Source organism: Odontesthes bonariensis, chromosome 20 (assembly GCF_027942865.1).
Source record: "Odontesthes bonariensis isolate fOdoBon6 chromosome 20, fOdoBon6.hap1, whole genome shotgun sequence".
Lineage (NCBI taxonomy): Eukaryota > Metazoa > Chordata > Actinopteri > Atheriniformes > Atherinopsidae > Odontesthes > Odontesthes bonariensis.
This window is the reverse complement of record NC_134525.1, coordinates 34,225,317-34,250,600: the sequence shown is the minus strand read 5'-3', so window position 1 is coordinate 34,250,600 and position 25,284 is coordinate 34,225,317. Positions and strand designations below refer to the sequence as shown.

Here is a 25,284-nt window from a genome sequence, read left to right as displayed (position 1 = left end):
GCTGCTTAACCCACTACGCCACCGACCGCCCCAGGACTTTGCTTTCTCCTCAATAGCAGCATCCAGGCCCGGCCACCAGAAATAGCTGCGTGCAATTTCCTTTATCCGCACCACACCAGTGTCCCGTATGCAGTTCAGCAAGCACTTTCTCTCTTAGGGGTGGCGGAATGATGACGCGGTAGCCCCACAATAAGCATCCAGACTGGACTGAAAGCTCATCTTGTCTCACCAGATAAGGCTTAAAGCTGGGTGTCATTTCTCCTCTTCTCCCCCGAGTGGTGATATCCATAACCTCAGACAAGACCGGGTCAGTGCGTGTGTGTTTCTTCACGTGAGCTGAGGTGACTGGAGCAGCCGTCACCTCATTGAAGTAAAATATCTCAGTGTGTGTGGGCTCAGCGTGCGTGACAGGCAAAGGGAGTCTTGAGAGCCTGTCAGCATTCTGATGTTGGTCTGACTTTCTATACTTGATCACATACTGGTGGGCAGATAACAAGAAACAAAACAAGAGTCCATGGGTGTGACAGAGCCCCCCTCTCAAGGGGTGGATCCCAGACAACCCTTAAAAGTCTGAGGGTGGGAGGGAGGGGCTCAAAGCCGGTCAGGCGGGGGACCAGAAACAGGCATGTGGCTGTGGTACCGGCTTCGGGCAGCAGGAGGCGGTGGTCTGGCGGACGCCCAGACCGCAGACGGCGTGGCAGGAACAGGCGGTGGTCTGGCGGACGCCCAAGCCGCAGACGGCGTGGCAGGAACAGGTGGTGGTCTGGCGGACGCCCAGACCGCAAACGGCGTGGCAGGAACAGGCGGTGGTCTGGCGGACGGCCAGACCGCAGACGGCGTGGCAGGAACAGGCGGTGGTCTGGCGGATGCCGAGCCAGCAGACGGCGTGGCAGGAAGAGGCGGTGGTCTGGCGGACGCCCAGACCTCAGACGGTGTGGCAGGAACAGGCGGTGGTCTGGCGGACGCCCAGACCGCATATGGCGTGGCAGGAACAGGCGGTGGTCTGGCGGACGCCCAGACCGCAGACAGTGTGGCAGGAACAGGCGGTGGTCTGGCAGACGCCCAGACCTCAGACGGCGTGGCAGGAACAGGCAGTGGTCTGGGGGACGCCCAGACCGCAGACGGCATGGCAGGAACAGGCGGTGGTCTGGTGGACGCCCAGACATCCGTCGACGTGGCAGGAGGAGACGGTGGTCTGGTTGGCACCCAGACATCCGTCGACGTGGCGGCAGGAGGCGGTGGTCTGGTTGGCACCCAGACATCCGTCGACGTGGCAGGAGGAGGTGCCGGAGACCGTCCAGCAAGCGGCCGGATATCCGGCGGGGAGGGAGCCCCCCCTTTAAGGGATGGATCCCAGACATCCCCAATGTCTGGGGGTGGGAGGGAGGGGTTTGAAAGAGTGAGACCATGGGCTGGGGCCCCATGGGCTCTGCGGCTTTGTCAGGCCCTGTGGCCTCTTTGTCAGGTTCGTGGTCAGGCCCTGTGGCCTCTTGGTCAGGCTCGTCGTCAGGCCCTGTGGCCTCTTGGTCAGGCTCGTGGTCAGGCCCTGTGGCCTCGTGGTCAGGCTCGTGGTCAGGCCCTGTGGCCTCGTGGTCAGGCTCGTGGTCAGGCTCTGTGGCCTCGTGGTCAGGCTCTTAGTCAGGCCCTGTGGCCTCTTGGTCAGGCTCTTGGTCAGGCCCTGTGGCCTCTTGGTCAGGCTCGTGGTCAGGCCCTGTGGCCTCGTGGTCAGGCTCGTGGTCAGGCTCGGACACTGCTGGGGCCAGCTCGGACACTGCTGGGGCCAGCTCGGACAATGCTGGGGCCAGCTCGGAGACGGCTGGGGCTCTGGTCACTGTGGAAGGGTCGCTGGACACTGTGGCTGCTGGGTCGCTGGACACTGTGGACTGAGATATTGAACAGGTGAGGGGGGAGGAGTATAGTGCAGCTACCTGATGTGGCTCCATGCCAAAAATGTCCATCGTTGCAGCGCGCTGCATGGTCCTCGCCCTCCCCCAGATGCGAGACAGGTCTACAGGCCAGGGCCAAAACACTCTGGAGAATTTGCTTGGCTAAAAAGAAATCAATAATGTCATTGGCCATGTCTAATTTCCTCCAGGAGGAGCTGTCCTGCTCCAAGCAGGAACAGAGGTCCTCTGCCAGCCGTAGTGCGGTTTTTAAATCTGCAGCGTCCATTGTAGGCAAGATCATTCTGTCAGGTTTTGGGGTTGGGGGTGAAGGTGGGGAAGGTAGGACACGGATGCGGATTTCAAAAGTAAAAGCTGATTTATTAACAAAAAAAAAGTTCAAACTAAAAGCGCGGCTGAGCCGGATTCAAAAACGTAACTGAGAACAAAACAAACAAAGAACTGGGCATGGCATGGTATAAATAAATACTTAGCTTTACGAGGGGGACGAAGAACATGGGAAGAACGGGAATTAACTCAGGCAGGTCAGGTATGATTGGGAATGATCTCGCAAAGAACACAAAGGACTGAGAACTTAAATAGGGAGTGAGAGTGATTGGAGAGTGAGTGCAGCTGAGGGAAAAAACACAGGTGAAGTGAGTGAAACTAATGAACTGGTAAGTGAAGGGAAACTAAAACATGGCAAAACTTAAAACTAAACATGGACTAACAACAAAAAACGTGACCTAAAACATGAAACTAAAAACAAGAGTCCATGGGTGTGACAACAGGAAGTGATGCAATACGTCTTACCGCAAAGCAAAGCGTCACAGCGTTACCAGTGTACTGGTAGACTATCAGTGTGTAATTAATCATTTCACCTGCAGGGAAACAAGCAGTCCTCAGTCGTGCTGACACCGTTTCTCCTTGGTGCACAAGGACTGTCTGGGCCCTGTTAAACCTCTTCATTGGACAAAGGAAGTGGGATAATTCTGACAACTGGACTTGTGGAAGTTTTGAAGGCACTTGCACACTTGGCAGGGAATTCTGGGATAAAGGAAGCCCAGAAGTTCTCTGCTTTGTCTCTAACACTGTTTTCCCAGCAGGCTCTCATTGTCATACAAAGCTTGAGGAAAGAACGAATCATGACTACTAAGTCACAAACACATTTTCAAAAGGTTTTGTGTTTAAGATGCTCTCGACCTCAGTGTGAAGTATCTGCAGCAGGGTTTGAGGAACTGACCTCTCATGTAGAACAACCCTTAGTTCTGACTTCACTACTTCCCTCTGAAATGTAATTTAGCCATTGGGAACTGAATTTTCTTTTGGGCAAGTTTCTCTTGCAAATAGGGAGCCATGGCTCTTCTTGGAGATCACATCCCCCAATGAAGTTTGGGATGTTGTCACAGAGAAGTTCAAAATGTGCTAAATGCCGTAGAAAAAGCAAGAAGGTACCTGTGTCCAGACACCCAAATATATGCTCTCAAGCACAGATTAAATGGAATCTTCCATGATATGTCTCCTTTAAATAATGGCAACTATAACCTTATTGGCTCTGTTACAACCCAGCTCAGTGGGCTGCATCATAAAATAGAGAACAAAGAGGGTTAAGAAGTAGAAAAGTATTAACTTCTTTATTAAAAACAGGACAATGATAAAACTCTCAGCAACATGCAGCTGGAGTTGTGACCTGCCTGTAAGCCACACAAGGCATGCTTTATGCACACCTTCACAAGTACAGCCAGTAAAGACAGACACCACCCAAAAACTCTGCCACTGTCACTGCAAGGCCAGTTAGGATACAGAAGGGGGTACAAGGTTTACCTCAAGTAAACCACAAGAACAAGAACAGCAGCCAGACACCGACAGGTTACCGACAGGTTACCGACAGGTTACCAACAGGTTACCAACACCCAACAGGTTACCGACAGGTTACCGACAGGTTACCAACAGGTTACCAACAGGTTACCAACAGGTTACCAATAGCCAACAAGTTACCAACAGGTTAGCGACAGGTTACTGACAGGTTACCGACAAGTTACCAACAGCCAACAGGTTACCGGCAGGTTACCAACAGCCAACAGGTTACCGACAGGTTACCGACAGGTTACCGACAGTTTACCGACAGGTTACCAACAGGTTACCAACAGCCAACAGGTTACCGACAGGTTACCAACAGGTTACCAACAGATTACCAACAGCCAACAGGTTACCGACAGGTTACCAACAGGTTACCAACACTGACATTTTTGTTGTGTTGACCTGTAACATTTTATAGACCAAGATGTGCTGAATGAGTGAATGGGTGAATGTGGCTTGTAGTGTAAAAATACTTTGAGTAGTCAACTAGAAAAGTGTTCTATAAGTTCATTTACCATAGGGTGGCCTTGTCTGCATAAACAAATGGGCTCATGAGGTCATTTTGAGAGGAAGACAGTTAAAGTTGAGAGGGTCATAAAATCAGTAAACAGACTTACTAATGCTGCTTGCAATAACTATTCAAACAGTTTACGTTAGCTAACATTGATCACCTTTAACTGTGAACCAAGACCAAGAAAGGCAAAGTACTGTAGCACTAAAACTTCAAATTTGTAAAAGGACAACATTTTCATGGCTCAAAATTGTTACATGCCTTTTTTTGGGTTAGGTATTAGGAGTTTTTACTCAGTGGCTCCCCTCCTACGTGACCACTCAGTCACCATGGAGTTTGGTGTAGGTGTAGGGGGTGCACTGTCGACTCAGGACCTGGCTGGTGGTTGCTGCGTGTACTGGTATGGTCTTGGAGTAACTCAGGAGGCCGTGGGAAACTTTTTTTGAGTTATGTTTGAAGTGGGTGCGATAGACACAGGGTCCTTATAGCTGTGTGTTGTGTGCTGTAGGAGGGGGGGGGGGAGAGGTGAGAGTGGAGTAAGAATCTTAAATTCTATTGTAGTTATGGGTATAATTGGGATTTTGGGAAAAGTTTTGAAAATTATGAAAATTAATATTTTCTAGAGGGTGCGTTCACACCGGAATCGTTCGCATGACGTGATTACATACAAAGTCAATGCAAAGATGCGAATAGACGCGGATACGAGCCGGCGGCGCAAATGAGGCGAATGACGCCGCGCGAATTCACGCGAGTTCAGAAAATCCAACTTTGGCGAAATATTCGCGTCAGACAGCCTATCAGCGTTGAGATTCTGGACGACAGTGACGTGGAGACAGATGGACAGGCGCTCCGCAGCTGAAATGGAGTCGTGTCTGTGACAGTGACATCACCGCCTTCTCCAGGATTTGCGTCTGGATGACGGCCGCTTCCAGCGGTATTTCAGGCTCACCAGGACCCAGTTTGATGACCTGCTCGGGAGGATCGGTGCCGTGATCTCTCGGCAGGACACCAACTACAGGCGCTCCGCAGCTGAAATGGAGCGCCTGTAGTTGGTGTCCTGCCGAGAGATCACGGCACCGATTATCCGAGCTGAAAGCACATCCGGATGATGTCACTGACCCAGACACAATGGTGTGTGCCTTTCTGACGAATCTCGGACTGCCACAGCAGGTACAAGTACGCGATGGTACTTATATCAGCCATGGTTGATGAGAGAATGAAATGGATAGCCCCTTTAGCTGTTCGCTCGTTTTTTACTCGCGTGAATAGCGCGAGTAAATTCAATTACACCCGCGGCAAAACTCGCACCGCGTCCGGTCTGAACGCACCGTTAGGGTTAGGGTTAGGGTAAGGACTAGGGTTAGGGTTAGGGTAAGTGGCAGGGAAAGGTTATAATTAAGGGCGGTCGTGGGTGTAATTAGGGTTTAGGAAAAAAGTTAAGAAAATTCTGGAAATTAATATTTGGAAATTGATATTTTCTAGAGGGTTAGGGTTAGGGTAAGGGCTAGGGTTAGGGTTAGGGTAAGTGGCAGGGAAAGGTTATAATCAAGGGAGGTCATGGGTGTAATTAGGGTTTTAGGAAAAAAGTTATGAAAATTATGAAAAATATTTTAATTATATCCAATTTCATTTATTTTTTTATTTTTTTAATTAAAAAAAATATTTTTTTTTCGAGAACTAAGTCTCGGTAGGTTGTAATAGGAAAAAATAGAAAAAAATGGGAAAAGTATATGTGGGTAGAAAACTCCACAAGAATTGAAATTGTCCAAGAATAAATATTTGAAAAATATAGAATTGAAAAATATAAACATGCAAGGGTGAACTCGGCCCGCGGTGTAAAAAATGTAGAAGGTAGGGGTTGGGGGGCTTTGTTTTGGACGGGATCGAAGGAGGATTGCCCCAGAGATTAGGGTGAAACCATACTCCTATCCTGGTGTTTATGTGTGTTTGGATTTCAGGCGTCCATTCTGGCATTCAATCCTTCCGTGAATTTGCATTGTAGGCGGTAAATACAGATGCGTTCCTGTTTCCTTCTTTCCACCTGTGACCATTCGGGATTGTGTTGGATTAGTTTGGATCGCAAGTTTTCTATTTTGTGTTTTTGGAAATGTTGAACGATCTATGTGTCGGATTTTCTGTTATTTCTTATGTTGTGTGTGTGGGCGTGTAGTCTGGTTGATGGGGAATTGCCTGTTTCACCTATGTATTGTTTCTTGCATCTGTTGCACCAGATGAGGTAGATGATGTTTTTGGTCCTGTGTGAGATTTTGTTGGATGGGCCATCTCCTGTTGTTTTTGGTGCTTTTGATGGTTGTTTCCCTTATCTGTGGGTTTCCTGTTCCTTTTTCGCGGTCAGAGGTGAATTTGGATCTGACCAATAGGTCTTGGAGGCTCGGGTTCCTTTTGAAGACCGATATTACCTTCAGGTTTTGGAGTTGTGGGTAAAGTTGTTGTTTCTTTTTTAAGTTATTTTTTAGTTCCTGGTGGGCTTTGCGGGTGTATTGTGAGAAGAAACCGGTTAGTGGGAGTATTTGTTGATCCTGTTTTGGTGTCGTTTCCTTGGAGATTCTGTCGGTCCGGTTGTTTTGGTTTTGTTTTATTTGTCTGAGTGTATGGCGTGAGTAGCCTCTGTGTTTGAGGGCTTTGAAGAGTGTTGTGGTGGCTTCCTCCTTGTCTGATTCACGAGAGCAGACTCGTGAGTAGCGTAGTAATTGGGATTTTATGATCCCAGAGAATGTGTGTTTTGGGTGGAAGCTGTGTCGGTGTAGTAGGGCGTGTGTGTCTGTGGGTTTGACATAAAGTTTGTGGTCCAGTTTACCAGTTAGGTGGAAGTTTGTACCTTTGAATGTGGTTGTGTCGAGGAAATGGATTTCCTGGTGGCTGGTGGCTGGTTTGATTTTAATGGATGGGTGGTGTTGATTGAGTGTGTGTATGAACTGTTCGAACACATCTGTTCCCCAGATGTCGTCCAGGTATCGGTAGTAGGCTAACGTTAGTTTATCGCATTTGTGGAATGCGTCCTTTTCCCATTTGGCCATGTAGATGTTGGCATAGGCTGGGGAGAATCTTTTTCCCATGGCTGTGCCCTTGATTTGGAGGTACCATTTTTCATCAAAGCAGAAATCGTTGCCCTCCAGGTTGATTCTGAGGAGTTCCAGGATCTCCGCATCCGGTCGGAGTGGGTCCGGGTTGGCTTGTAGGCATTCAGAGATGGCCTGTATGCGTTTTTCCGTTTCGATATTGGTGTAGAGGCTTTCTACATCCGCGGTGAAAAGCATGCAGTTTGGGTCGAAATTAAGGGCTGTGATTTTTTGTAAAAAATCCTGTGTGTCCTTGATGTAACTTTCATGTTGGTTGGCCAGTGGGTTCAGGTGGTAATCCAGGAATTGTGCCGTGCCGTAGGATTCGCTCCCGCAGTCTGAGACGATGGGGCGGCCTGCCGGGATTTTGCTTGGAACTGTCCATTTTTCTGGTTCCTTGTGTATTTTGGGTAGGAGGTAGAAGCAACGAGGTCTGTGGGGTTGTTCACCCTGTAGGTATTGTACCTGGGATTTGGTTTGGAATTTCCGTTTGTATAGGTTTTCTAAGATGTTGGTGATTATTTTGGCTGTTTGTGGGTAGATGGGTTCTGTTAGGGGGCGATAGTATTCCGTGTCATTAAGTTGTGGTAGGGCCTCTTGTTTGTAATCAACCTTGTCCATGATTACTACACTGGACCCCTTGTCAGCAGGTTTAACTATCACTGAGTGAGTGTTCCGGAGATCCTTCAGTGCTTTTTTCTCCTCTTTGGTCAGGTTGTCCGGTTCTGGTTCCTTTTTGGTTTTGTTTAGTGTTTGTCTGTCCTGTTCGATCAGTTCCATCACGAAGGGATGAGTGTTCCCATGGGGACGGTTCCCATGTGGAGGGCGTTCTGAATGGGGTGGGTTTTGTTCCTTGCGGTTTGTGTTTGAAGAAGGTGGCTCGCTTTAGTTTTCAGTGGTACTGTTGGACGTGCATTTTGCATGATTCCCATACATTTTTGATTTTGGTCTCCGTCTGGACAAAGGAAAGGCCTTTGGCTAATAGATTAGTGTGATGGATTGATAAATTAAGTGTGGATAGGTTCATTACTGCCTTATCCTATGCCTTGGGGGTTGGGGGAGTAAATTCATATGAGGGTATTAGTTTAAATATTCCCTCCAGAGGTTCCACATATGTTGGCCCGTGGCTGGGGACCAGTGTATGTGGTCGGCTGTGGTTCCAAAACTGTTATTTGGAAGAGGGGGTATTATGTTGTTTTCCTGTGAGATTTCCCTCAAGAAGTTGTTAAACTGTCTGAGGTTAGCTTTTTGGCTCACGGTGAGTCGGTCTGAAGTTCAGAGCCTGAAAATAAATGTCTGCGTACGGGAAGGTGTTTTGTGCTGTATAAATTAGTCGTGATGTAAGTTTTTTGAGGGATACGTGGTCGTTGTAGTCCTTGTTGTTCACTCCAAAAGATAGGATGACTCGTTTGGTTGTGTCTGATATGGGCGTCTTGTTGTGGAGGATGTGGATGGCGTGAGTAAGATTGCCCCCTGGGTAGCTGTCTAATTGGACTGTTCCGTATCATGGGTAGCCTTTTGAGGTTTGAATCGCCAAAGATAATATTGGGTTTCTCTGGTTGTAAGAACCAGTTCTGCATTTTATTACCGTCCGTGGTATTCATGGACATTAAGGCTCGTTGCTGATTCCGTTGGTGTTTGGGTTTTAGGATGCGTTTCTGTTCTCCACTGGTTAGGGTTAACCCATGAGAGAGTGGGTGGTGGTGTTACATCAAAGACTGTCACACAAGAGAACAAAGCTTGATTTCCAAAAGACTCCAACAGTGTCCAACAGTTTCTGACTGTGCAGTCAGTCCTGGTTGGTTAGGGTAAGGCATGGTTATGTTAAGATATTTATTAAAAATGTGGATAGGAAACACATGGTTAGGCTTATATAATAAAAAGTACATGATTAGAGGGTGACATCGTACTTGTACTTTGATAATACTCTATTTTGGATAAGTGGATAAAAGAACCTGTTCAATTTATTCTTGTGAGACCAGGCAAGTGTTATGGCTCACATTATATACAAATATGCAAAGTTCAATTTTTTTTTAAAAATGTATGCCATTTCTGACACCAATAATAAATCCTTCAACATCTACACCTAACCCCTTTTCTGAAAGTCAGCGGCCCATAGTCATGAAAACTTTAAACCCTCCTGCTGACCTGACTTGCTGACACTGGAGTTAAGTTGGCCTTTTACTGAGTAGCAAAATGGAACTTCTTGACAGAAAGCTTTGCTTGTGCTCATCACTATGTCCTCTTTCCAGGGTAAACCGTACTACTTTGACCGTGTGTTCCAGTCCAACACTACTCAGGTGCAATTCTACAATGCCGTGGCTCAGAAGATTGTCCGAGGTAAGCACTACAGTTGAATGAAGTTGTAGTCTCACGGAAATCCTACAAATCCAAGGCCAGACATTAACAGGTTATTTCTTTTTTATAAGTTATTTATATATCTTTCTCTGTATATTTCTTTGTCTTCATGCAAACATCAGATGTTCTGGAGGGATACAATGGGACCATATTTGCTTATGGACAGACATCTTCTGGTAAAACACATACAATGGAGGTAACTTACAGCATCAGCCATTGCCTGTTTGTGCTCGATAGAAGCACTTAAAATAGTGACTGAAAAGCCAGACCTTCTGTGCTGTCTTATTCATACTCATTCATTTTCATCCCCCAAAGGGGAAACTCCATGACCCAGACATGATGGGAATCATTCCTAGAATTGTGCAAGACATCTTCAATTACATTTATTCCATGGATGAGAACCTGGAGTTTCACATCAAAGTATGTCATCCTGTGGCTTCAATGTCTGCTGCTCAGATATCCACATTCGGTGAAGTCTCACTCACAGCTTTTGCTTTGCAGGTTTCATATTTTGAAATCTACTTGGACAAAATTAGGGACTTGTTGGATGGTATGTATGGGGGTTTGTTGTAGTTTGTTATTATCATCTGTCAGACCCTGAAATAGATATCATAGATATAGATATCAATAGATTCAGGCACAATGTTTACATTTATTTTCCCTTTACAGTATCAAAGATCAACCTTTCTGTTCACGAAGACAAGAACAGGGTTCCCTACGTCAAAGTGAGACATGTGACTTCATTATGATATTGTTTGTATAGTTTTAAGTGCTTTATCCCAAGTTCCAAAATTATACATCACAAGTTGATGTCAGTAAGGTGTACTGCATTACTTATGAATGACACGTGAGAAAAAAAGCAAGGTGTACATGTACTATCCATAACTGAGTTTCATCTGGTCCTGAGCCTTTTATAGTTTAGCATTTACACGATCAGATGACAAAATGGAGACAGATCTTAAAAATACTGAGAGGATGAATTTCTAAAGTCACTTTCTCCTCACAAGTCTCTCTTTTAAGAGCATTATTCTGGTGGTAATCCAATGATACAGTCTCTTTGTAAAGACCCTGCTGCAGGGATAGTGAACACAGCATTTCCTTGTAATGTGAATGTGTCCCCAGGGATGTACTGAGCGTTTTGTGTGCAGTCCTGAGGAGGTCATGGACACCATAGACGAAGGCAAAAACAACAGACACGTGGCTGTCACAAGTGAGTCTGCACACTGAGTACTTTCAGTGCTGGTTGAACCTCACTGAGTCTCCTGACTGCCACAGTGTTGTGGCCCAGATGCTGTCTCTGCTCAACACATAACCAAACAACATTCCTTCATCATTTCCAGTCATGAATCCTTGGCTGAAACTATAGCTAATATCAGCCAATCAGCAAATGACACATCAAAGCAATAAAGTGTTCATTTCTTTTCTTTTTTTAGCAAAACATTAACCAGAATTATTTTGGTGCATTTCTATCATGATGCTGATTACCACTTTAAGTGTGTCTGTGTTTTTGTTCTTTATGTGCATCTCAGACATGAATGAGCACAGCTCCAGAAGTCACAGCATCTTCCTCATCAACATCAAGCAGGAACACACTCAAACTGACCAAAAGCTTACCGGCAAGCTGTACCTGGTCGATCTGGCTGGAAGTGAAAAAGTACTACTCCACCTGTCTCTGTCTCCCACTCCTCTTCCACCTCACTCATTCTACCTGTCTGACTCATTTCTTCCAAGCTTTTAGAAGCATTTGCTTCCAAAACCAAACAGATGATTTGTCATTTTTGTGAGTAGTTTTTTACTAATGATTTAGAAATCAGATAAGGTTTGCTTTAGACCTCAACTTAATGGATGTAGACAGTTCTTCCACTCCGATTTCCCTTTAATGCTGTTTGGCGTTGTGTCCATCTGTTTGAAGCAGTTTTTTATACAATCTAAGCCTAATGACACAGTCCTTTTTACTGTAACTGATTCTCACTACAGTAAAAAACATTCTTAAGTCCACTGTATGTTTTTGTGTTTAAAAGGTGGGCAAAACTGGAGCAGAGGGCACAGTGCTGGATGAAGCTAAGATGATAAACAAGTCCTTGTCTTCACTGGGAAACGTCATCTCAGCTCTGGCAGAGGGTTCGGTAAGACAGCTGCCAAAAAAGGGACAGAGGTCGAGACCCAATATAGATGTTCACATCAAAAACCACTTAAACATGGGAAATATGATCCAAGGTTTATCAGTAACATTCCAGAAAAGAACAATGTGAAAACATAGAATGGTTTATTGAATCATTCAGAATAATGTGGAAGAAAAGAAAAAAAAAGTAAGAAAATAACTATTTTACAGTCATAGACTCTGAAATAAGTTAAAAGCACCAACAGGTGAAATGAGTTGCACTGCTCATCCCAACATGCCCATTATGGAAACCATTATTAAGATTGTTAATTCATATGTTTATTCAATAAGAGTCCCATAACTGTTTCCTGTAAAGCATCACTCCTACAAACGGCAGCTCATCGGAGCATTTCCACACCAATTATCTTAGTTAAGGTTAAAATACACTTTGACCTTAAACCCTAATAGATACTATTTTTGCATTTTTGATGAACAAATGATCCATTGGACTGTATTTGGTAGGACAGTCTTTCTCCTTGTGACAGCAGGGGAGCCTGTGGAGGCTGCTTAGTGAGGCCTTAAAGACTTCAACACACTCTGAGGTGTTCAGGTGCCTCCTCTGATGGGAAAGCAAAGCTATTCCACAAAAATCTCATCCTACACCTCACAGGGCCAAATGGATCTTTTACTAATGTCCGGTACCAGACACTCCAGGACACTGCCAGATGTTCTTTGTCCACGTCCTGACTGGTCAGAGCTTTGGTGTCGTGATTAGAGCTCTTCAATATCAGGCGGGTGTCATATTGGCTGATGGATGTATAGGTGATGGGTGTAGTCACCACAACATCATCCACTTATTTGTGAACTGCTGTTTTTAAACCTCACGTTTAGCATTTGGCTGTCGCCATCTTTGACTTTTAGTAGGAACAGTTTCCAGTTGGAGAGGCAAAGAGAAGAGCTAAATGGACAAAAACCATCTATCTATGTGAACATTTCCCTTTTCATATGCAGACACTTTGTTTTAGTTATCATTCTGTTTTGTTAGAAGTGTCCTTATAAAAACAGGAATAAATTCATTGTAAATTAGATAAGGTAAGAGCTCTGGATACAGATATTTTTATTAATTACTAGATAGATATTGTGTAATGAAACATTCTTGAAAGGTTACACAAATAATAATTTTGGTTTTATATGGTGAATCAAATACTTAATCACAACTTAGTTTAAAAGCCTAAAACCCTCTATTGGTTGCTGTTTAAATAGTCTGGATGAGTGGCTAGGTTACCCATTAGCTAAATCTACCTCAAATACAAATAAGCTGATTTACAATCAAGCCTTTCAAAATATGCAACTACGGAACACACAGGACCAGAGCCTTTTCATATCAACATGTTCTTTTATAATGTATCGTGCCAAGTTGTCAATAAAGGTATGACGAACAAAAGAAAAAAAAAGCTTCAAGGCTGTACCTGTCTTAGTGTAAGACTGATAGATTTGTATATATATATTAGGGAGCGAGTCATATGTGACAGTATGTTTATCTAAAATCAAGTGGCCCCTGTGACACAGCTCAAATGTTTTTAGAACACACTTTTTGCTCCTTTATTGGGGTTTTATAGGAATACGATTTTTTCCCTTTTACACCCTTGATTTATAGCATTTGACTTGTAATCCTGGTGATAAGTATTAAAAAGATAGGTCAGGAGTGTGATTTAACCACCTTCAAAATCACAATTATAAACTTCATCTGAAAATATTTGGAAAACTTTTAACATTTAGTTATTTTCTGTAAAAATGTCCCTTTCAGGATGCCGTTGTTAATGTAAGTGTCAGCTGTCATGTCTGCTGGACATCCAACCCTCATCCACAGTGCAGACCAAAAAACGTTATTTCCATCAAATGCAGGTACACAGATTATAAATTGGGGATACTGAATATCCTATCTTGTGAAAATGTTAAAGCCTAAAATACTGACTTTCCCCAAAAGTGTAACACACAGGACACAAAGCGTCCACTACAAATCCATGCTTCTGAGCCTGAGTTGTTTCTGTGAATGGCCGAAATCCATTTTGCTCTTGAGATTTTGTAAAAACAAAACTCTGACTTCTCTCTGAATCTGTTGGTACTGTTGATTGTACGACAGCTCTTCACCATTTTAGACATGTCTTCTGTGTTTTTGAGCCAAACAGTCCACGGCCAGCGAGACAGCATTATTGTGTGAGGGAACAGTCACATGTCTGATGACATCATGTTCATACCCTCCATAAATCCCAGTTTGTAGTGTCATTCATGAATAATATTCATTGCTTTGGAACTTCAAATACTGAACAATATGACAGTTTTGTTGAACAGGTTGAAACAAGTAAAATGGTGATATTAGGCCATCAGTATACAGGTAAACAGACAATCTTAGATATATGACAACAGACTGTCTCTCTGCCCTGTGGTCCTCCACAGAAACTCAGAATACAGGAGGTTCAAACATGTGTTGAAGAGATGTTTAAAGGGTAGCCGAGGTGTAAACTGGGTGACTCTTTCCATCTTTAATTCATAATCTATGATTACAACCTATATTTACCGTACATTTCACTTTTAAGTGACTATCAGTCAAGCTAATGTCCAAAAATAGGTGGTGAACATTGGATGAGGAGGATCTGCTGACATGTCGCTCCTTTGTGTCCTTTCAGTCAACAGGGACAAATCCTGATATGGTTGTTTAGTTTGAGTTTGGGTATCTTGGTGTGTCAGTACCACAGAATGGCGTGAAACTTTGTCAAAGCAGTTATACCGAATGTTAATCTCAGTAGAAATCTCAACAAGTGCACTTTGAGTGTATTTATTTCTTAACTATTCTTTGTATCAGGACAAGTTTGGATCAGTTTCACATTCTAGAACATTTCCAGCCTAAATGAGTAGTTCCTTTATTTTGCTGGTGTAGTGGGATCCAGAAACACATGTTCCTTATCATTACAAGAGGCTGAGAATTTCTGGTCCTTGTCCCGTGTCAGAGCTACGTACCATACCGAGACAGTAAGATGACCAGGATCCTGCAGGACTCCTTGGGAGGAAACTGTCGGACCACCATGGTCATCTGCTGCTCGCCTTCTTCTTACAATGATGCAGAGACCAAGACAACGCTGCTGTTTGGACAGAGGTAGTCAGACACAAAAATGTGTTCTCTCCCATTTACCTTCAACTGTTAATCAGAGTCACTGTGTGGATAGTGTTTTTTAGACAGCTTAATGGTTTTTAGCGGTGTAATAATGTATGGACTTATATTGAAGCACACAGAGACCCCTCTATGCAGATTGACTTGTCCTATACTTTTATTAGCTCTTCTTTTAGGTTGTCTTTGTGACGCAACAATATCACAGGTGCCAGACTCCACCTGTTGGTTGGAGTCTTAGACGCAACAAACATCACAAGCAGGAATATGAAAATATGAAACCCTGCAGCTTGTCAGGTGGTTCTCTGGTAAAACCTCAAACTGGCTGCATTTATTATTCAAATGAGTTGGCCTCCATTTTCTCACCTCTGTCTCACTAGAGCAAAGACCATCAAGAACACAGTGTGTCTGAATGTGGAACTGACTGCAGAGCAGTGGAAGAACAAGTGGGAGAAAGAGAAGGAAAAAAACAAGACTCTGAAAAACACTGTCACCTGGCTGGAGAATGAGCTCAACCGCTGGAGGAGTGGTAAGAACCAGCAGCTCACATGTTTTTCTGCCACTAATGCTGTGCTCTGAGTCTTGGTGTGGCTCATCAGAAGATATTCAGATTAGTTTTATAAAAAACTGTTTTGTGGGTTAAAATGGTTGCTATGGCACAAATTATTGTTGTCTGTGTGAAATGGCCGCAATAGATGTGCACATTGTGCCATTATGTCAAAGTGTGTCCTTGCCTTAGTTCTGGATCAGAAGTACACACCGAAAAAAGAAGACCTTTCCATGACAGAAATGACTGTTGTTCCCCTTAAAAATGTGCGTGATGATGTCTGCCTTACACTCTCATTAGACATGAAACGTTATGATATTCTTTATGTTCTTTTATGGAAAACTTCAATCAATTTGTGTGAAGTTTTGAGTTTTCACTACATTGCCACGGAAAGAGCTTTAAGACAGGAGGACACAGATCATATCACCCATCTGCTGCCATCTGCAGGAGAGAGCGTGCCAGCGGCGGAGCAGTTTGACAAAGAAAAGGCCAAAGCAGAGGTGCAGGCCCTGGACAGCGCACTCAAGAATGATAAGACAGCAGCCAAACCAGTTCTCAACAGTCTTCCTGGGGTAAAACTCACAGATGCAGAGAAAGAGAAGTATGAGGCAGAAATGGCTAAGCTCTACAAAGAGCTTGATGACAAGGTAATGGCACCATACATGAGCATGATACCAGATAATCCAAATCCCTGGCAACCACACAAATGAACGACACCAGAAAATATCAGATGAATACACCTAATACATTATACCAAATTAGAATAATAAAAAAACTGAATTAAACTGAACTCCAGGATTCAAACTGCATCAGTAGCGCCAGTATTTTCTAGTGCGGTTTCTGCTACAGACTAAACAGGTCTCTCCTTTCTTGGTGTGGATTATCCATCAAGTGTTAGATGACACCTGGAGTGCAACATAAATTACATGTTGTATGCACGATGAATGTGTCATCCAATGAGTTTTAAACTACTGACCTAAAACTGCTGCAGCTTTACATGAGATCAGTTCTGAAAAACTGCCTCAGTTGCACCTCAGTTGGGTAGATATTAATACCTAACCCTAGACTAAACGTTTTGTCTGTTGCAATAGATGGTCAGTGGAGATCCGATCTAAGAGGATGGTGTTAAAGAAAATAAACTTTTCATGAACTAAAATAAAACTTAAGGTGCAGCCAGAGCAGCAAATCTAAGATCAGAAAGTCAAACAAGCAGTAGCCCCTTTCACACTGAGGAATAACCCGCGTTTAATCCGCGAGTTTAGCGTGTCCGCTGTTCCTTTCACACTGACGACCCGGGCTGCCGCGTCAACTCGACTCGCCTTTCGACCCGCCTCGGACCCTAGTCTTTTTGCCGAGCCGAGTTTGGTGTGAAAGCAATTGACGCGGGATGGACGTGGGCATGGCGTGACGTGAGGAGTTTAAAAGACAGAATGGACAGCTGATTCAGAACAACAGCGACAGGTGAGGACAAGTTTCACTCTGTTTTAGCCTATATCAAGTTCGAGACATTTTTGAAGATGGCCAACTGGGGAGACAAGGAGGTCCGCGAGCTCCTCAGCCTCCGAGCAGAGGACGTTATTTACCGCCACATTTCGGGGACGGTGAAAGATGGACCTCTGCTAGAAGGGCTGGCGAGAAAGATGGGAGAGCGCAGTTTCCCACGCAGCAAGGCGCAGGTGACCAACAAACTAAAGGCCATGAGGAAAAAGTTCCATGCTGTTAATGACCACAACGGCAAGAGTGGCAGAGGGCGATTGGACTGGCCATATTGGCCACGCCATCTGGGGAGGAAGCCACTCTGTATTTAACCCTACCTCCGACGCATGGGTTGTGCCTACGTCATTGTACACGCCCAGCATTTTATGTGTTTCGTGTGATGCCCTGCCACTAGGCAACGCCCCCTGAACTCGGCTTCAGGCGACACGGGTCACCACCAACACGCCAAGCTTTCACATTGCTCGACGCGGGTCGAAGGTGCAATTTGGACCCGCTAAGGTAGGGGGTCTCAGTGTGAAAGGGGCTAGTGAGTGAGTACAGGTGACTTAATGAGAAAAAGATACCATGTGGTAGCAAGGCAATCTTACACGAGATCAAGGTAACTAAGGACAGCTATGGTGGAGAAACCGAAAGTCCAAAGACAAGAAAACCAAGCATGGAAGAAGAACAAGGAAACAAACAAACAAAAAAAACTAGAAGATATCCAGAAACAACACCTAACATGTACCTGCAGATTAACCTAACCCCAACCCTAAACCTAACCCTGTAGACCCTAACGTGTACCTGCAGATTAACATAACCCTAACCCTAACCCTGTAGACCCTAACATGTACCTGCAGATTAACCTAACCCTAACCCTGTAGACCCTAACATGTACCTGCAGATTAACCTAACCCTAACCCTGTAGACCCTTACATGCACCTGCAGATTAACCTAACCCTAACCCTAAACCTAACCCTGTAGACCCTAACATGCACCTGCAGATTAATCTAACCCTAAACCTAACCCTGTAGACCCTAACATGCACCTGCAGATTAACCTAACCCTAACCATGTAGACCTTTACATGCACCTGCAGATTAACCTAACCCTGTAGACCCTAACATGCACCTGCAGATTAATCTAACCCTAAACCTAACCCTGTAGACCCTAACATGCACCTGCAGATTAACCTAACCCTAACACTGTAGACCCTAACATGTACCTGCAGATGAACCTAACCCTAACCCTGTAGACCCTAACATGTACCTGCAGATGAACCTAACCCTAACCCTGTAGACCCTAACATGTACCTGCAGATTAACCTAACCCTAACCCTGTAGACCCTAACATGCACCTGCAGATGAACCTAACCCTAACCCTGTAGACCCTAACATGTACCTGCAGATTAACCTAACCCTAACCCTGTAGACCCTAACATGTACCTGCAGATTAACCTAACCCTAACCCTGTAGACCCTAACATGTACCTGCAGATTAACCTAACCCTAACCCTAAACCTAACCCTGTAGACCCTAACATGCACCTGCAGATTAACCTAACCCTAAACCTAACCCTGTAGACCCTAACATGCACCTGCAGATTAACCTAACCCTAACCCTAAACCTAACCCTGTAGACCCTAACATGCACCTGCAGATTAACCCTAACCCTGTAGACCCTAACATGCACCTGCAGATTAACCTAACCCTAACCCTATAGACCCTAACATGCACCTGCAGATTAACCTAACCCTGTAGACCCTAACATGCACCTGCAGATTAACCCTAACCCTGTAGACCCTAACATGCACCTGCAGATTAACCCTAACCCTGTAGACCCTAACATGCACCTGCAGATTAACCTAACCCTAACCCTGTAGACCCTAACATGTACCTGCAGATTAACCTAACCCTAACCCTGTATACCCTAACATGCACCTGCAGATTAACCTAACCCTAAACCTAACCCTATAGACCCTAACATGCACCTGCAGATTAACCTAACCCTAAACCTAAACCTAACCCTGTAGACCCTAACATGCACCTGCAGATTAACCTAACCCTAACCCTATAGACCCTAACATGCACCTGCAGATTAACCTAACCCTGTAGACCCTAACATGCACCTGCAGATTAACCCTAACCCTGTAGACCCTAACATGTACCTGCAGATTAACCTAACCCTAACCCTGTAGACCCTAACATGCACCTGCAGATTAACCTAACCCTAACCCTGTAGACCCTAACATGTACCTGCAGATTAACCTAACCCTAACCCTGTAGACCCTAACATGCACCTGCAGATTAACCTAACCCTAACCCTGTAGACCCTAACATGTACCTGCAGATTAACCTAACCCTAACCCTGTATACCCTAACATGCACCTGCAGATTAACCTAACCCTAAACCTAAACCTAACCCTGTAGACCCTAACATGCACCTGCAGATTAACCCTAACCCTGTAGACCCTAACATGCACCTGCAGATTAACCTAACCCTAACCCTGTAGACCCTAACATAAACCTGCAGATTAACCTAACCCTAACCCTAAAGCTAACCCTATAGACCCTAACATGCACCTGCAGATTAACCTAACCCTGTAGACCCTAACATGCACCTGCAGATTAACCTAACCCTAACCCTGTAGACCCTAACATGCACCTGCAGATTAACCTAACCCTGTAGACCCTAACATGCACCTGCAGATTAACCCTAACCCTGTAGACCCTAACATGCACCTGCAGATTAACCCTAACCCTGTAGACCCTAACATGTACCTGCAGATTAACCTAACCCTAACCCTGTAGACCCTAACATGTACCTGCAGATTAACCTAACCCTAACCCTGTATACCCTAACATGCACCTGCAGATTAACCTAACCCTAAACCTAACCCTATAGACCCTAACATGCACCTGCAGATTAACCTAACCCTAAACCTAAACCTAACCCTGTAGACCCTAACATGCACCTGCAGATTAACCTAACCCTAACCCTATAGACCCTAACATGCACCTGCAGATTAACCTAACCCTGTAGACCCTAACATGCACCTGCAGATTAACCCTAACCCTGTAGACCCTAACATGTACCTGCAGATTAACCTAACCCTAACCCTGTAGACCCTAACATGCACCTGCAGATTAACCTAACCCTAACCCTGTAGACCCTAACATGTACCTGCAGATTAACCTAACCCTAACCCTGTAGACCCTAACATGCACCTGCAGATTAACCTAACCCTAACCCTGTAGACCCTAACATGTACCTGCAGATTAACCTAACCCTAACCCTGTAGACCCTAACATGTACCTGCAGATTAACCTAACCCTAACCCTGTATACCCTAACATGCACCTGCAGATTAACCTAACCCTAAACCTAAACCTAACCCTGTAGACCCTAACATGCACCTGCAGATTAACCCTAACCCTGTAGACCCTAACATACACCTGCAGATTAACCTAACCCTAACCCTGTAGACCCTAACATAAACCTGCAGATTAACCTAACCCTAACCCTAAAGCTAACCCTATAGACCCTAACATGCACCTGCAGATTAACCTAACCCTAACCCTGTAGACCCTAACATGCACCTGCAGATTAACCTAACCCTAACCCTGTAGACCCTAACATGCACCTGCAGATTAACCTAACCCTGTAGACCCTAACATGCACCTGCAGATTAACCTAACCCTAACCCTGTAGACCCTAACATGTACCTGCAGATTAACCTAACCCTAACCCTGTAGACCCTTACATGCACCTGCAGATTAACCTAACCCTAACCCTGTAGACCCTTACATGCACCTGCAGATTAACCTAAACCTAACCCTGTAGACCCTAACATGCACCTGCAGATTAACCTAACCCTAACCCTGTAGACCCTAACATGTACCTGCAGATTAACCTAACCCTGTAGACCCTAACATGCACCTGCAGATTAACCTAACCCTAATCCTGTAGACCCTAACATGCACATGCAGATTAACCTAACCCTAACCCTGTAGACCCTAACATGTACCTGCAGATTAACCTAACCCTAAACCCAACCCTGTAGACCCTAACATGTACCTGCAGATTAACCTAACCCTAAACCTAACACTGTATACCCTAACATGCACCTGCAGATTAACCTAACCCTAAACCTAACCCTGTAGACCCTAACATGTACCTGCAGATGAACCTAACCCTAACCCTGTAGACCCTAACATGTACCTGCAGATTAACCTAACCCTAACTCTAACTGTGTAGACCAGGGGTGGGCAATTAATTTCTTCACGGGGCCGCATGAAAAATCTGAAATGTGTTGGAGGGCCGAACCAGCAATGACTCAAATTTAATATTGACTTATGTTTTCTCATTATATTTCTTTTTATAATAAAATATTTAAATCAGATTATTTTGGTAATAAATAAGAATATTTAAATATTTATAAACATATTGTGGTTTAGGTTGAAGTGAGACTTAATACTAATTCTATCAAATTAATAGTTAATAACAGTTGCAGTTTAACATTTAGTTCATCCATCTGAGCAGTCACATCAACAGTAAAGTCAAGTCAAGTCAAGTCAATTTATATAGCGCATTTCAGACACAAGTGCAATTCAATGTGCTTCACATTAAAAAAAGGAAAAAAGAATAAGAAAAATAAACGTAACAAAAGAGAATTAAAAAACTTAAAACACCAAGGTAAAACATTAAATAATTAGAATAAGAAAGATTAAAACTTATCAACATGAATCACAAAAGAAAAAACCTTAAGATAAGACATTAAAACAGATCATTTGCTTTTAAAGAAAAGGGATTAAATGCTGTTATGTGAAGGCCTCGGAGAACAGCTCTGTCTTTAGTCTTGATTTAAAAATGTTAATGGTGGGTGCATTTTTGACAATTTCTGGGAGCTGGTTCCAGCGCTTAGCGGCATAGTGACTAAGAGCTGCCTTTCCACACTTCGTGTTAACTTTTAGAATTACCAGCAAATTCTTCTCTACTGATCTTAGTGTCCTGGTTGGTGTATATCTCTGAAACATATCGAGTAGATAGCTGGGACCCCTGCCATTTAAAGATTTAAAAACAGTGAGCAATGCCTTAAAATCAATTCTGTATCTCACTGGGAGCCAGTGCAGCGATCTCAAAACTGGTGTTATGTGGTCAAACTTCTTTGTTCTCGTAAGAACCCTTGCTGCAGCATTTTGGATTAATTGAAGCAGCTTTATGGTCTTTTTGGAGAGACCTGTAAAAAGGCTATTACAGTAATCGATCCTACTAGTAATAAAGGCATGGATTAGCTTCTCCAGATCATGATATGACATGAGGCCTCTGAGCTGAGTGATGTTTTTTAGATGGTAGAATGCAGACTTAGTAATGGCCTTCATATGATTATTAAAGTTCAGGTCACTGTCAATAATGACACCGAGGTTTTTAACTGAGTCCTTAGCCTTCAGCCCCTTTGTTTCAAGGACAGTAGCGATCTTTAGTAAAAGCAAGATCTGCCAGCCAGTCTGCCTCTGAAAGCTGAGGGATGGCATGTCCCTTCCTCACACAGAACTCCTGAATCTCCTCTCTCAGGTCCCAGAAGCTTTTCAGCACTTTTCCCAGACTCAGCCACCTGACGGCTGTGTGGTAGCTTAGGTCATGGTGGTCAGTCTCAGTTTCTTCTAAAGTGAAACGAACTGTCTATGATTCAGTGCCCTTGATCTGATAAAGTTAACAGTTTTAGTTACATCAACAACGTGATTCACTTGTAACACTGACTTGCATAACACTTCCTGATGTATAGTACAATGAAAAAAAGTTCATTTCTGCTCAGAGTTCTTTTCTGCCACTTTGTCCTTGATTCACTTTAACAGACCAACTTTTTTTCCTGTGAGATTTGGACACCCATCTGTTGTCACGCCCACCACTTTGTCCCATTTCAGCCCCAAGCTTTCGAGACATGCATTTACCTCAGCTAAGAGATCACTCCCCGTTGTTGTCCCTTTCATTGACCGCATGTCTGCCAGCTCCTCCGTGATTCTGAAGTCTGCATTGATCCCGCGCATGAAGATGAGCAGCTGGGCAGTGCCCCGTATATCACAGCTCTCATCCAAAGCCAGGGAAAAGTACTCAAAGTCATTCACGCTGTCTTTCAGCACCAGGTTTTTCGCGATGTCCTCAATCCTCCTCGTTACGGTGCGGCGGGAGAGGGAGCCGTTCTCAAAAGCGTCTTTTTTCTCGGGACATATTAGCGCAGACGAGTCCACCAAACACTCCTTAATGAACTCTCCATCAGAGAAGGGTTTGCTCTTTCTAGCAATCTTGTGTGAAATAACAAAACTTGTCTTGACTGCAGCACCTCTGGATGGCAAACGTTTTGTAAAAAGTGTTTGTTGAGATTGCAGCTTGGCGAGCAACACAGAGGACTCAGCTGCGCGCTCTTTTTCTGAAAAGTTCTTGTATTTCTCCCCGTGTTTAGTCACGTAGTGACGGTGGATATTATACTCCTTTAACACAGCCACTGACACACCACAAACTAAACACACAGCTTTACCTTTTACCTCTGTAAACAAATATGTCGCTGTCCTTGCCTTGTTGAAAACGCGGCATTCTGAATCAACTTTTCTTTTCTTTACCGTTAGACGACATTTTGTGTGGATCAGGGATTCGGATCCTCACCTGTCACTGTGCGTGCATTCATAAACAATGCGTCAGGCCCTTTCAAAATAAAAGACAGCATCATCGCATGCACACCAAAATCCATTTTTATTTTTGACTGGAGGGGGTAGGGGGGCGCGGGCCGGACAGGGACGGGCAAAGGGCCGTAAAATGCCCAGGTCTGCTGTAGACCCTAACATGTACCTGCAGATTAACCTAACCCTGTAGACCCTAACATGTACCTGCAGATTAACCTAACCCTAACCCTAACCCTGTAGACCCTAACATGTACCTGCAGATTAACCTAACCCTAACCCTGTAGACCCTAACATGTACCTGCAGATTAACCTAACCCTAACCCTAACCCTGTAGACCCTAACATGTACCTGCAGATTAACCTAAACCTAACCCTGTAGACCCTAACATGTACCTGCAGATTAACCTAACCCTAACCCTGTAGACCCTAACATGTACCTGCAGATTAACCTAACCCTAACCCTGTAGACCCTAACATGTACCTGCAGATGAACCTAACCCTAACCCTGTAGACCCTAACATGTACCTGCAGATTAACCTAACCCTAACTCTAACTGTGTAGACCAGGGGTGGGCAATTAATTTCTTCACGGGGCCGCATGAAAAATCTGAAATGTGTTGGAGGGCCGAACCAGCAATGACTCAAATTTAATATTGACTTATGTTTTCTCATTATATTTCTTTTTATAATAAAATATTTAAATCAGATTATTTTGGTAATAAATAAGAATATTTAAATATTTATAAACATATTGTGGTTTAGGTTGAAGTGAGACTTAATACTAATTCTATCAAATTAATAGTTAATAACAGTTGCAGTTTAACATTTAGTTCATCCATCTGAGCAGTCACATCAACAGTAAAGTCAAGTCAAGTCAAGTCAATTTATATAGCGCATTTCAGACACAAGTGCAATTCAATGTGCTTCACATTAAAAAAAGGAAAAAAGAATAAGAAAAATAAACGTAACAAAAGAGAATTAAAAAACTTAAAACACCAAGGTAAAACATTAAATAATTAGAATAAGAAAGATTAAAACTTATCAACATGAATCACAAAAGAAAAAACCTTAAGATAAGACATTAAAACAGATCATTTGCTTTTAAAGAAAAGGGATTAAATGCTGTTATGTGAAGGCCTCGGAGAACAGCTCTGTCTTTAGTCTTGATTTAAAAATGTTAATGGTGGGTGCATTTTTGACAATTTCTGGGAGCTGGTTCCAGCGCTTAGCGGCATAGTGACTAAGAGCTGCCTTTCCACACTTCGTGTTAACTTTTAGAATTACCAGCAAATTCTTCTCTACTGATCTTAGTGTCCTGGTTGGTGTATATCTCTGAAACATATCGAGTAGATAGCTGGGACCCCTGCCATTTAAAGATTTAAAAACAGTGAGCAATGCCTTAAAATCAATTCTGTATCTCACTGGGAGCCAGTGCAGCGATCTCAAAACTGGTGTTATGTGGTCAAACTTCTTTGTTCTCGTAAGAACCCTTGCTGCAGCATTTTGGATTAATTGAAGCAGCTTTATGGTCTTTTTGGAGAGACCTGTAAAAAGGCTATTACAGTAATCGATCCTACTAGTAATAAAGGCATGGATTAGCTTCTCCAGATCATGATATGACATGAGGCCTC

The 25,284-nt window shown here is 44.0% G+C and overlaps 1 protein-coding gene across 1 annotated transcript in view; it reads left to right on the top strand.

The window, feature by feature from the left end:
* The window catches only part of LOC142370004 (kinesin-1 heavy chain-like), a 67,645-nt gene that overhangs the window by 7,204 nt on the left and 35,157 nt on the right, over window positions 1-25,284 (top strand). The window contains exons 2-12 of the mRNA XM_075452419.1: window positions 9,587-9,674; window positions 9,815-9,888; window positions 10,008-10,112; window positions 10,194-10,242; window positions 10,362-10,417; window positions 10,815-10,902; window positions 11,222-11,346; window positions 11,714-11,818; window positions 14,802-14,947; window positions 15,340-15,488; window positions 15,954-16,153. Of these exons, the coding sequence (XP_075308534.1) occupies window positions 9,587-9,674; window positions 9,815-9,888; window positions 10,008-10,112; window positions 10,194-10,242; window positions 10,362-10,417; window positions 10,815-10,902; window positions 11,222-11,346; window positions 11,714-11,818; window positions 14,802-14,947; window positions 15,340-15,488; window positions 15,954-16,153 (1,185 nt within the window). The remainder of the gene's footprint in view (window positions 1-9,586; window positions 9,675-9,814; window positions 9,889-10,007; window positions 10,113-10,193; window positions 10,243-10,361; window positions 10,418-10,814; window positions 10,903-11,221; window positions 11,347-11,713; window positions 11,819-14,801; window positions 14,948-15,339; window positions 15,489-15,953; window positions 16,154-25,284) is intronic.